Source organism: Oncorhynchus mykiss, chromosome 7 (genome assembly GCF_057628025.1).
Source record: "Oncorhynchus mykiss isolate SJ-2025 chromosome 7, ASM5762802v1, whole genome shotgun sequence".
Lineage (NCBI taxonomy): Eukaryota > Metazoa > Chordata > Actinopteri > Salmoniformes > Salmonidae > Oncorhynchus > Oncorhynchus mykiss.
In genome coordinates this window covers 71,877,400-71,890,476 of record NC_143028.1, presented here as the reverse complement: position 1 = coordinate 71,890,476, position 13,077 = coordinate 71,877,400, and the positions used below count along the sequence as shown (strand labels likewise).

The 13,077-nt window shown below is 43.0% G+C and overlaps 1 protein-coding gene across 38 annotated transcripts in view; it reads left to right on the top strand.

Moving 5' to 3' along the window:
- LOC110528539 (ral GTPase-activating protein subunit beta) overlaps positions 1 to 12,670 on the top strand; it is a 57,837-nt gene extending 45,167 nt beyond the window's left edge. For all 38 annotated transcript variants that reach the window (XM_090241933.1, XM_090241931.1, XM_090241929.1 and 35 more), the window contains 7 exons: positions 465 to 636; positions 796 to 918; positions 1,586 to 1,722; positions 2,075 to 2,180; positions 2,535 to 2,613; positions 9,194 to 9,342; positions 9,511 to 12,670. In XM_090241933.1, coding sequence (XP_090098059.1) covers positions 465 to 636; positions 796 to 918; positions 1,586 to 1,722; positions 2,075 to 2,180; positions 2,535 to 2,613; positions 9,194 to 9,342; positions 9,511 to 9,704 — 960 coding nt within the window. In that variant the 3' untranslated portion in view covers positions 9,705 to 12,670. The remainder of the gene's footprint in view (positions 1 to 464; positions 637 to 795; positions 919 to 1,585; positions 1,723 to 2,074; positions 2,181 to 2,534; positions 2,614 to 9,193; positions 9,343 to 9,510) is intronic.
- Positions 12,671 to 13,077: the final 407 nt, after the last annotated feature.

The following is a 13,077-nucleotide window of genomic DNA, read 5'->3' as shown; positions in this document are numbered from 1 at the left end:
GGGGTTAAAGGGGAGGGCAGTCAACGGGGTTAAAGGGGAGGGCAGTTAAAGGGGAGGGCAGTCAACGGGGTTAAAGGGGAGGGCAGTCAACGGGGTTAAAGGGGAGGGCAATCAACAGGGTTAAAGGGGAGGGCAATCAACGGGGTTAAAGGGGAGTTACTATCTGAATTTATCACTGATATTACCCATAGTCTGATGCAAAATGCTCCATAATATTATCCAGTTCATATCAGGTCATTTATTATCTGTTGGTTTGGCCAAGTGTGTAGAAATTTGAAAATGTCAAGATGGGGGTCTGTCTGCTGAGTTGGTCGTTTTTGTAAAGTGATAAAAAAAAATCTGTCTCGAGGAGAATACACTTTAAAAAAAGTTTAAAATAGTTTTGGACCCTGTAAAATAATTTATAGACAAGACTTGACCATTCATTTCCATTTCTGTCTGTCTCTATCACTGTCCCATACCAGATCCTGAGGAACGTGGAGTCTAGCTCCAACGTGCAGCACCACTTCCTGGAGTTCCTGCTGTCGCTGGGCTGGCCCGTGGAGGTGGGGCAGCACCCGGGCTGGACAGGCAGTGTCTACACCAGCTGGTCCATCAACAAGAACAACAACAATACCGTAGACAGCAACCCACCAGGTGGGAGGTAGACCCCACCCAACCAGCCCTACCCCCAAGGGCTTCTATACTTTTTTCACATTATCGTGCCAAATCATTAATATATTAATTTTTTTCTATAAAAAAAAATTTACATTTTTTTTTATACAGTAGTAAGAAAGTTGTTCTCTGTCCCCACAGATGACATGGTCGCCCTGGGAGACACGGGTGGGGGCGTGTTCAACGGAGAGAAGCGGGTGCTGTACTATGCAGACGCCTTGACCGAAATTGCCTTCGTCGTTCCCTCGCTCACAGAGTCCACCGGTGGGCCTCATCCCTCTCCCATCTTCACTTCTCATTTACTTTTCTCTCACTCCTCATCCCAGTTTCCAATCCTCCTGTCTTTATTTTCTCTACAGTACATTCTTCATTTCTCTTTTTAAGCCTTCACTTTTTCTATTCTCTCCTCATCTTTCTCTTTGTTTCTCATGGATCCCAAAGCCGTTGTTCTCCGTAAGGAAATCCCCACTGTGTGTATTTATGGATTTCCCATCATTTGTTCTACAAATCTTCTTTCTTTTCTAGAGCGTTGTAATTATATTAGATAGTGTTGTGGAGCGTTGTAATTGTATTAGGTAGCCATTAAGCAGGGTGGTATTCATTAGGCACTTAACAGCGAGAACATACTAATACACGGAGGGACTACCTGAACCTGTCTAATAAGAAACGCTATGGAACTGGCATTACATAGGGCAGGGTGGGCATCATCTTGTCTCGAGGCGGGCCACATCGTGATTTCAAAATTCAGCAGAGTGCTGTACAGTTTACTTTTAGGACCGATTTGTTTGTCAAATGCAATTTGCAGTCCAGAAAAGGGGCAGTTATATGAAAAAGTGTAGGTTATTTTATAATTTCTACTAGTTATAGATGTTGAGTGACCTGGAGTGGGTGCAGTTTGGGATGCAGACTTGTCTTTGTGTTGTTTCTGTAGCGGAGTCGTCAGAGAACAGTTTCCCTACGGGAGAGCCAGACTCTCAGATGGACCTGCTGCCCAGCCTGCTGAAACAGTCCAACCTCACACTGGACCTCTTCCCCAACCACTCTGACAACGTGGCTCCTGGGCAGAGGGTAAGACACACCGCAGACTATTATAGCACTTCAACATCGTTAGCGCTCTCTCCAGCACCGTACCAGTGTCTACATGTGAACACTATACTAGTATTCTTTTCCTCAGACCGACCGACCTGATCAGTGACCTAAACCCAAATCCTACCCCGGGGATTTTCAATTCATGTCTGGAGGGCTAAAGCACTTCTGGTTTTCATTCTTGCCTTCAGGGACTCGACTTACACGGCTGTGGTTAGCGAATGGTGATCGCTATGCAAAGGTTTAAATACAAGATGCTTTAAGGAGGAATTTAGCCTGTAGTTTTCTTTGTTCTAGCTTGTTCACGTGATTTCCACTATTGTCTGTCCCTTAGAGTCCCACGGTGAAGTCTAAGAAGATGCCTCCTGGCAGGACCATCCCTCCAATGGGCCCCGAGACCAAAGTACTGGTGGTCTGGGTGGAGCGCTACGACGATATCGGTAGGCTACCTTCCTGCTGCTTCACGCTGAAACTGGCCTCTTTTGGCTGCCATTTTGGTTCTTTATGAAATCCAGTGGAACTTCTCTTATCTAGTCATGAAATATTTGTACTATTGGTAGAAACAGTGTATCAGATCTGTAGAAACTACAGACACATCCTTACAGACATTTTAACTACAGACATGTCCTTACGGACATTTTACTATCAGATACAACTCTTAACGAGTTGTTACATTTTTATTTTTCTGGAGGAATATCTTCATATTTCTGAAATGACTGATTTCACTGCACCTTGATAAGTTGTGTGCAACGAGAAGTTTGAACTGCCATGTATGTCGAATTTCTGTGTTGTAGATAACTTTCCTCTGGTTGACCTGCTGGTAGAGACGAGCACTGGAGTGGAGACCACGACCAACAGTAGCACATCCACAAGGTTACTGCACTGCCGACTCCCTATCCATCACTAGTCAACACTGACAGCCTGTCTCAAATCACTCCCTATCCATCACTAGTCAACACTGACAGCCTGTCTCAAATCACTCCCTATCTATCACTAGTCAACACTGACAGCCTCTCTCAAAGCACTCCCTATCCATCACTAGTCAACACTGACAGCCTGTCTCAAATCACTCCCTATCCATCACTAGTCAACACTGACAGCCTCTCTCAAAGCACTCCCTATCCATCACTAGTCAACACTGACAGCCTGTCTCAAAGCACTCCCTATCCATCACTAGTCAACACTGACAGCCTCTCTCAAAGCACTCCCTATCCATCACTAGTCAACACTGACAGCCTCTCTCAAAGCACTCCCTATCCATCAATACTAATACATAATAAAACATGAAACTTTTTAAATGGAGATTCTCCTCTAAGCAAGCATTTTAGTCAAGGCGTCTGGAAACTGGACCTAATGGTTCAATTTAAATGGGTGATTAAACCCTCAAAAGAGCTAGCGAAGGTGATAATGACAAGGATAAACTCCTAGAAAAGAGTTCAATAGACCTCCTAAAGGAGCTCTATCCTCTTCTGACTTGCCAGGTAGAAGCTCAGAGTATGCCAAGACCAGACAGTTGTCCTTTACTCCAGTCATATATACACTGCTCAAAAAAAGAATGGGAACAATTAAACAGCACAATGTAACTCCAAGTCAATCACACTTCTGTGAAATCAAACTGTCCACTTAGGAAGCAACACTGATTGACAATAAATGTCACATGCTGTTGTGCAAATGCAATAGATATCAGGTGGAAATTATAGGCAATTAGCAAGACACCCCCAATAAAGGAGTGGTTCTGCAGGTGGTAACCACAGACCACTTCTCAGTTCCTATGCTTCCTGGCTGATGTTTTGGTCACTTTTGAATGCTGGCAGTGCTTTCACTCTAGTGGTAGCATGAGACGGAGTCTACAACCCACATAAGTGGCTCAGGTAGTGCAGCTCATCCAGGATGGCACATCAATGCGAGCTGTGGCAAGAAGGTTTGCTGTGTCTGTCAGCGTAGTGTCCAAAGCATGGAGGCGCTACCAGGAGACAGGCCAGTACATCAGGAGATGTGGAGGAGGCCGTAGGAGGAGACCATCCGCCACCTCATCAGGAGCATGCCCAGGCGTTGTAGGGAGGTCATACAGGCACGTGGAGGCCACACACACTACTGAGCCTAATTTTGACTTGTTTTAAGGACATTACATCAAAGTTGGATCAGCCTGTAGTGTGGTTTTCCACTTTCATTTTGAGTGTGACTCCAAATCCAGACCTCCATGGGTTGATAAATTTGATTTCCATTGATAATTTTTGCGTGATTTTTGTTGTCAGCACATTCAACTATGTAAAGAAAAAAGTATTTAATAAGAATATTTATTTCATTCAGATCTAGGATGTATTATTTTAGTGTTCCCTTTATTTTTTTAGCAGTGTGTGTATATATATATATATATATATATATACAGACAGTGCCTTGTGAAAGTATTCGGCCCCCTTGAACTTTGCGACCTTTTGCCACATTTCAGGCTTCAAACATAAAGATATAAAACTGTATTTTTTTGTGAAGAATCAACAACAAGTGGGACACAATCATGAAGTGGAACGACATTTATTGGATATTTCAAACTTTTTTAACAAATCAAAAACTGAAAAATTGTGCGTGCAAAATTATTCAGCCCCTTTACTTTCAGTGCAGCAAACTCTCTCCAGAAGTTCAGTGAGGATCTCTGAATGATCCAATGTTGACCTAAATGACTAATGATGATAAATACAATCCACCTGTGTGTAATCAAGTCTCCGTATAAATGCACCTGCACTGTGATAGTCTCAGAGGTCCGTTAAAAGCGCAGAGAGCATCATGAAGAACAAGGAACACACCAGGCAGGTCCGAGATACTGTTGTGAAGAAGTTTAAAGCCGGATTTGGATACAAAAATATTTCCCAAGCTTTAAACATCCCAAGGAGCACTGTGCAAGCGATAATATTGAAATGGAAGGAGTATCAGACCACTGCAAATCTACCAAGACCTGGCCGTCCCTCTAAACTTTCAGCTCATACAAGGAGAAGACTGATCAGAGATGCAGCCAAGAGGCCCATGATCACTCTGGATGAACTGCAGAGATCTACAGCTGAGGTGGGAGACTCTGTCCATAGGACAACAATCAGTCGTATATTGCACAAATCTGGCCTTTATGGAAGAGTGGCAAGAAGAAAGCCATTTCTTAAAGATATCCATAAAAAGTGTCGTTTAAAGTTTGCCACAAGCCACCTGGGAGACCCACCAAACATGTGGAAGAAGGTGCTCTGGTCAGATGAAACCAAAATTGAACTTTTTGGGAACAATGCAAAACGTTATGTTTGGCGTAAAAGCAACACAGCTCATCACCCTGAACACACCATCCCCACTGTCAAACATGGTGGTGGCAGCATCATGGTTTGGGCCTGCTTTTCTTCAGCAGGGACAGGGAAGATGGTTAAAATTGATGGGAAGATGGATGGAGCCAAATACAGGACCATTCTGGAAGAAAACCTGATGGAGTCTGCAAAAGACCTGAGACTGGGACGGAGATTTGTCTTCCAACAAGACAATGATCTAAAACATAAAGCAAAATCTACAATGGAATGGTTCAAAAATAAACATATCCAGGTGTTAGAATGGCCAAGTCAAAGTCCAGACCTGAATCCAATCGAGAATCTGTGGAAAGAACTGAAAACTGCTGTTCACAAATGCTCTCCATCCAACCTCACTGAGCTCGAGCTGTTTTGCAAGGAGGAATGGGAAGAAATGTCAGTCTCTCGATGTGCAAAACTGATAGAGACATACCCCAAGCGACTTACAGCTGTAATCGCAGCAAAAGGTGGCGCTACAAAGTATTAACTTAAGGGGGCTGAATAATTTTGCACGCCCAATTTTTCAGTTTTTGATTTGTTAAAAAAGTTTGAAATATCCAATAAATGTCGTTCCACTTAATGATTGTGTCCCACTTGTTGTTGATTCTTCACAAAAAAATACAGTTTTATATCTTTATGTTTGAAGCCTGAAATGTGAGAAATGTCGCAAAGTTCAAGGGGGCCGAATACTTTCGCAAGGCACTGTATATAAATGTCTCACGTGAGCTCGGCAAGATCAGTGTGGCTCGAGGGTAAAGTACACTGAGTTTATTTATTTGGACGGTGAAGCTAAAACTTTACATTTGGCTCTATACTCCAGCATTTTGGATTTGAGATCAAATGTTTTCTATAATGCAACAGTACAGAATCTAACCTTCAGTTCAAGGGTATTTTCAAACATATCTGTTTTACTTTTTTAGAAACGAAGCACCATGTATTTAGTCCCCCCCATGTGTCATAAGTATTTTTTAGAAACGAAGCACTATGTATTTAGTCCCCCCCATGTGTCATAAGTAATTTGGACAAATCCACATAGTGTATTAAAGTAGTCAAAGGTTTAGTATTTGGTCCCATATTCATAGCATGCAATGACTACATCAAGCTTATGACCCCACATATTTGTTTGCTGTATTTTATTGGTCACATACACATATTTAGCAGATGTTATTGCAGGTGTAGTGTGAAGTGCTTGTGTTCCTAGCTCCAACAGTGCAGTAATATCTAACAATTCACAACAACACACACAAATCTAAAAGTAAAAGATTGGAATTAAGAAATATGTAAACTAAATTACAGTAGAATAGAATACATGAGATGAGTAAAGCAGTATGTAAACATTATTAAAGTGGCCAGTTAGTCTATGTATATAGGGTAGAAGCCTCTCGGGTGCAGGGTTGAGTAACCGTGTGGTAGCCGGCTTGTGATGGCTATTTAACAGTCTGATGGCCTTGACATAGAAGCCGGTGATCCCCAGTGATGCGTTTGGCAGACTGCACCACCCTCTGGAGAGTCCTGCGGTTGTAGGCGGTGCAGTTTCCGTACCAGGTGGTGATACAGCCTGACATGATGCTCTCAATTGTGCATCTGTCAAATTTGTGAGGGTCTTAGGGTCCAAGCTGAGTTTCTTCAGCCTCCTGAGGTTGAAGAGGTGCTGTTGCGCCTTCACCACACTGTCTGAGTGGTTCGACAATTTCAGATTGTCAGTGATGTATACGCAGAGGAACTTGAAGCTTTCCACCTTCTCCACTGTGGGTTCGTCGATGTGGATAGGGGCGTGCTGTGCTCCCTCTGCTGTTTCCTGAAGTCCACGATCAGCTGCTTCGTTTTGTTGAGGGTGAGGTTATTTTCCTCACCACCTCCCTGTAGGCCGTCTCGTAGTTGTTGGTAATCAAGCCTACTACTTTCGTGTCTTCTGCAAACGTGATGATTGAGTTGGAGGTGTGCTTGACCACGCAGTCATGGGTGAACAGGGAGTACAGGAGGTGGCTGAGCACACACCCTTGTGGTGTCCCTGTGTTGAGGATCAGCGACGTGGAGGTGTTGTTTCCTCATCACCCGTCAGGAAGTCCAGAACCCAGTTGCACAGGGCGTGGTTCAGACCCAGGGCTCCAAGCTAAGGATGAGCTTGGAGGGTACTATGGTGTTGAAGGCTGAGCTATAGTCAATGAACAGCATTCTTACGTAGGTATTTCTCTTGTCCAGATGGGATAGGGCAGTGTGCAGTGCGATGGAGATTGCATCGTCTGTGGATCCATTAGGGCGGTAAGCAAATTGAGAAGGTTCTAGGGTGTCAGGTAAGGTAGAGGTGATATGATCCTTGACTAGTCTCTCAAAGCACTTCAAGATGACAGAAGTGAGTGCTATGGTGCGATAGTCATTTAGTTCAGTTACCTTGTGCTTTCTTGGGTACAGGAACAATGGTGGACATATTGAAGGAAGTGGGGACAGCAGACTGAAATACGGAGAGATTGAATATATCCGTAAACACTCCAGCCAGGTGGTCTGCGCGTGCTCTGAGGACGCGGCTAGGGATGCTGTCTCGGCTGGCAGCCTTGTCTGGGAGCAAGATGTTGGTGTCCGCGACGTGGCTGGTTTCCCTTTGTAATTCGTGATTGTCTGTAGACCCTGCCACACACGTCTCGTGTCTGAGCTGTTGAATTGTGACTCCACTTTGTCTCTATACTGACATTTTGCCTGTTTGATCGCCTTACAGTGTGAATAACTACATTGTTTGTATTTGACCATATAACCAGTCACCTTGCCATGGTTAAAAACTATGGTTTGCTCTTTCAGTTTTGTGCGAATGCTGCCATCTATCCACCGTTTGTGGTTTGGGCAGGTTTTAAAAGTCACAGTGGGAACAACATCCCCTATACACTTCCTGATGAACTCAATCACCGTGTCCATGTATACGTCAATGTTATTCCTAGAGGCTACCTGGAACATATCCCAGTCCGCGGGATCAAAACAATCTTGAAGCATGGTTTCCGATTGGTCAGACCAGCGTTGAATAGACCTTGACACGGGTACTTCTTGTTTGTTTCTACCTATAGGAAGAGAGGAGCAAAATGGAATCGTGATCTGATTTGACGACAGGAGGGCGCGGGAGGTCCTTGTGGGCATTTCAAAAGGGGGAGTAGCGGTGGTCAAGTATTTTACCAGAACGAGTGCTGCAGTCAATGTGTTGATAGAACTTCAGTTGTGTTTTTCTCAAATTTGCTTTGTTAAAATCCCCAGCTAAAATAAATGCGGCCTCATGATATGTGATTTGAATAAAGTCCAGTGAAGTTCCTTGAGGGCCGTTGTGGTATCGGCTTGAAGGGAATATACACGGCTGTGACTATCTTGGGAGGTAATACGGTCTGTATTTGATTGAGGTATTCTAGGTTAGGTGAACAATAGCACTTTTGTTTCTGTATGTTATCACAATCAACTGGTTAATCATGAAACATACACCCCCGCCTTTCATCTTTCCGGAGAGTTCTGTATTCCTGTCTGTGCAATGTACTGAGAACCCAGCTGGCTGTATGGACAGGGAAAGTATATCTCGAGAGAGCCATGATTATGTGAAACAGAGGATGTTTACAGTCCCTGATGTCTCTCTGGAAGGAGATACTCGCCCTGAGCTTGTCTACTTTATTGTCCGGAGAGTGAATATACTCAGAAGTGGCGAATGGTGTGCACGCCTCCTGAGTCGGATATACCTCTGTTCAATTTCCCTTGGGGGGTACGAACAAAGGATCCAATTCGGGAAAGTTGTATTCCTGGTCGTGTGGCTGGTGAGTTACCGCCGCTCTAATATCCAAAAGTTATTTCCGGCTGTATGATTATCCGTGTTGTTAATTTAGCTGAGGAGACAAAGCAGTGTAGGTCAGTGGCCTGGACTAGGTCTTGCCAGGGAAGCATATAGAACAGAATACAGGAGCAAGGCAATGCACGCTAGAGACAGTACAGGAACAAAGCCAGGCCAGCTGGATGGTGGCTGACCTCCATAAAGCAGAATGGTAAGAGGTGCTCATAGCTCCTCTGCAGCGGAGACAGCGTATCATATCTGCTCTGTTCTACTTCCACCTTTCTGCTCTTCCTCCTCTTCCTAACTGCCTCTCTATGCATGTCCAACCCTCCCCTCCTCCTTTCAGGCCCACGTCATCAGGTCAGGATGTGCAGGTGATCTTCATCCACCCTCTGAGGACTGGCCTGTTCCGGATCCGCCTGCACGGGGCCCTGGGCAAGTTCAGCATGGTCGTCCCCCTGGTGGACGGCATGGTGGTCAGCAGAAGGTCACTAGGTGAGAGAGAGAAAAAGTGTGGGAGTGATGGGGTGCTTGTGTGTGTGTTAGCCATCACAGTGACGAGTGGCACTGTGTGTGTCTTCTTCACACCTGCCAAATGTGTGTGTGAGTCACTCGACCTAGCTCCAAAGTCCTGAGCCATTGGTCCTCTCTTTCTCCTCTAAGGGTTCCTGGTGAGACAGACGGTGATCAACGCGTGCCGACGGAAGCGGCTGGAGAGTGACTCGTACAACCCGCCGCACGTGCGTCGGAAACAGAAGATCGCTGAGGTGGTGAACCGCTACCGCAACAAGCAGCTGGAGCCAGAGTTCTACACCTCTCTCTTCCAGGAGGTAGAGGAGCGCAGCCTCAACCGGTGAACTTTCACCTTTCACCTCACTCCCCCACACAGAGAGAGACTGACACAAGGACTGCAAAGATTCTATATAACAAATGTATTTTTTTTGTTATGTATATTATGAGCAAGTTGCGATTCAAATTGAGGTCAACAATTTATTTTTATTTCTATGCTGACTCACCGCAGCCACGGCACCTGACCATCTTCGTTTTTCCCACCCCGCGCCTCTACACTGCTTATTTGCCACTTACTGTATTTCTGTCTAGACTTCACAGGAGGTTGGTGGCACCTTAATTGGGGAGGACGAGCTCGTGGTAATGACTGGAGCGGAATAGCTGGAATGGTATCATAAATATCAAACACATGGTTTCCAGGTGTTTGAAGCCATTCCATTTGCACCGTTTCAGCCGTTGTTGTGAGCCATCCTCCCCTCAGCAGCCTCCACTGCTAGACTCACAACAAATTGTAGGACTCTTTGATGGGTTGTGGTTGGGGCACTCACCTCACCTGGCTGCGAGGCTTCAGACTGTCAGCAGAGGGAACATACTCAGTGACTTTAGACTTGTGACGTGGCAAAGAGATTGCCGTCGGCACTCAAAATGGCTTCCACTCTATGGCTGTTACCAGTTCCCACAGCCGTATCACTGTGGTTTTTGAAGTCCAGTTCTGTTTGCTTTTCTATGAAACGCATTGGTCTTTGTATTTTACCATATCTAACGTCGTGTTTGTTGTTGTTATGTTGGTCTGGAGCGAAATAGACCGGTCAAAACATCAGAAAAATGTACTTTTATCTAAAAAAAAGGACATTACATTTTTTATTTACAGAACTCAAATCTCACTTCAGTCAATGGTCATTTTTGACTTACCTAGTGATTTGGGTTTTCTCTTCCCACATGCACACTTGTGCCAGTTAGAGAGTGTAGAAATGTACTTGTACTTAAAATCTCAGGTAGATTGAGCCTTTTTATACTCATCGGCATCTGGGTTGTGTTCATAAGCTACAAAACAGGCGAACTAAACGAACTGAATGAAAAGGGAGGGCCAACCAGAACTTCCAATCAGTCCAATGAGAAACGTTTGTTTTGTTTTCCGTTGTACAGTGTTTTGCTACGATGTGCCCTAATGAATGCGACCGTGGTCCTTGTACTCAATGCACTCCCAACCAACTGACCTCGTTTTAGGCATTATTCACTTTTAAACCTGTGGCATTTCACATTCACTGCATCTGATGGTAGAATTCAGGATATATATATATATATATATATATATATATATATATATTGGTTTGGATAAAAAAAACATTCACTTGGTTTTTCTTTCCATATCAAATAAAAAATATATGAAAAATACATTTTGATTGGTGATATTAAGGGTGAGTTTCACTTTGATAGACACAGTTGGAAAAATAATCGTCTTTGGTGATTTAAAAAATGATTTGTCATGAGTACTGTGTTTAACATCCCATTCCAGATGTGACATCACAGACTAGAGAACCTGATACATACCGCCATGTTGTGTCCATAATATTTTTGTTTTATGTCCAGCCTAAAACCAAATTCAGACCATTAAATCACTAGTGTAGTGGCAGAGGATGTACTTCTTTTTTTTCCACCAATTAGTGTCTTTATTTGTGCTTGATTTTATTCCAGACAACATAACAGGGCTGAAACACAGTAGTTTTATGTAGCCATTTAAAAAATGATCTATTAAGGGTTGGATGGCTACTACTGGCGTCCTGTATGTAACTGGGTCTGTCTAAAACACAGATTTTATACGTTATTATTCTTCTTTTTTTTACAATATGGAAAATAATCCGGAACTATATTTCTTTTGCATGATATTTTCCATGGTGATCCACCCAAGCCATTTATACTTTTGCATGATATTTTCCATGGTGATCCACCCAAGCCATTTATACTTTTGCATGATATTTTCCATAGTGATCCACCCAAGCCATTTATACTTTTGCATGATATTTTCCATGGTGATCCACCCAAGCCTTTATACTTTTGCATGATATTTTCCATGGTGATCCACCCAAGCCATTTATACTTTTGCATGATATTTTCCATGGTGATCCACCCAAGCCATTTATACTTTTGCATGATATTTTCCATGGTGATCCACCCAAGCCATTTATACTTTTGCATGATATTTTCCATGGTGATCCACCCAAGCCATTTATATTTTCAGGAAATAAGATTTCCTCCACTTTCGTTCCATAGATTGGTAATTTTGTGTTTAATTTTGGAATGATTTCCATTTTCTTGACTGTTAAGGAAAATATTAATTGTACTAAACTATTGAAACCTTACTGTATCTGGGGAAGCTAAAGGCTGACTTGAGTTATTTATATTTCTCCAGAATAATATTACTGTCATTTCCGGTTACTTGCTTATTGGCAATTGACAAGTCCTGTGTTTGAGGATCAATAATGCAGTAAAATGTTAGTCTGGTCCCAGATCTGTTTGTGCTGTATAGCCAACTCCTATGGTTGTTAGCAACTTCAAGAGTTGTGCTTTCTAGCACAACCTGATATCTGACCAGGCCAGTAAAATGTCACTTCAGGCATGACTTTTGCTGTCAATTTACTAGTGTTAACTGTTTTGAATATGGAATGTCTAACCTATTGCTGATTTTCAAATGGCCTCAATGAATTTAAATTCTCAATTGAATTGATACTCTAGCCTGCCATTGTGCTCTGCAAATATTCTACAATCTCGATGGTGCCACGTGAATTGAATTCGATTTTAATCCCGTTCCTCAGAAACCACTCATTTATTCTGTAAATGTTGAAGGTATCAACTTGTATGAAGTTGGAAGATGTGTACATACTGAGGGTGTGAAAGTATATTTTGTTCATCTGTTCCTCCGTTAGGAAAGGCACAAAATCTGCTTGTTTGTATTGGTCTTATTATGTGCGTGTCGAAAAACAAACTCATTGGATATTGAATGTAACGCAATGTAACAAATAAAGATTTTGATTCACTTATTGTCATGTTTATGCTGTGTGGTTTTCCTACACAATTAGGTGCAGTTAAAACTGTCCGTTTCTGACACTTATGTATGAAGTTTTTAAATAATCTGAACTTTCTGAAACACGGACAATGATGAATGCATATGATTTCATATGTCTCTGTGTGACCTCATTCTGAGAATGGACCGATCATCCTTAAACAAATGTTTTACCTTTCCAAGACTAATTATTGTGTTTGACCTGAACTGACACACCATGACTGGTAGTTGACACCCATAAAAATAGAATTACAGTAGATTTATAGTAAAAACATGAATGCTGCTGTAACTTTATTTTCTCATATCAGCAGGCCGATAAACGTCCATGGGCCAGATGGAATGGATTCATCCGTCTGTTTCCATAGGACACATCCCATTTC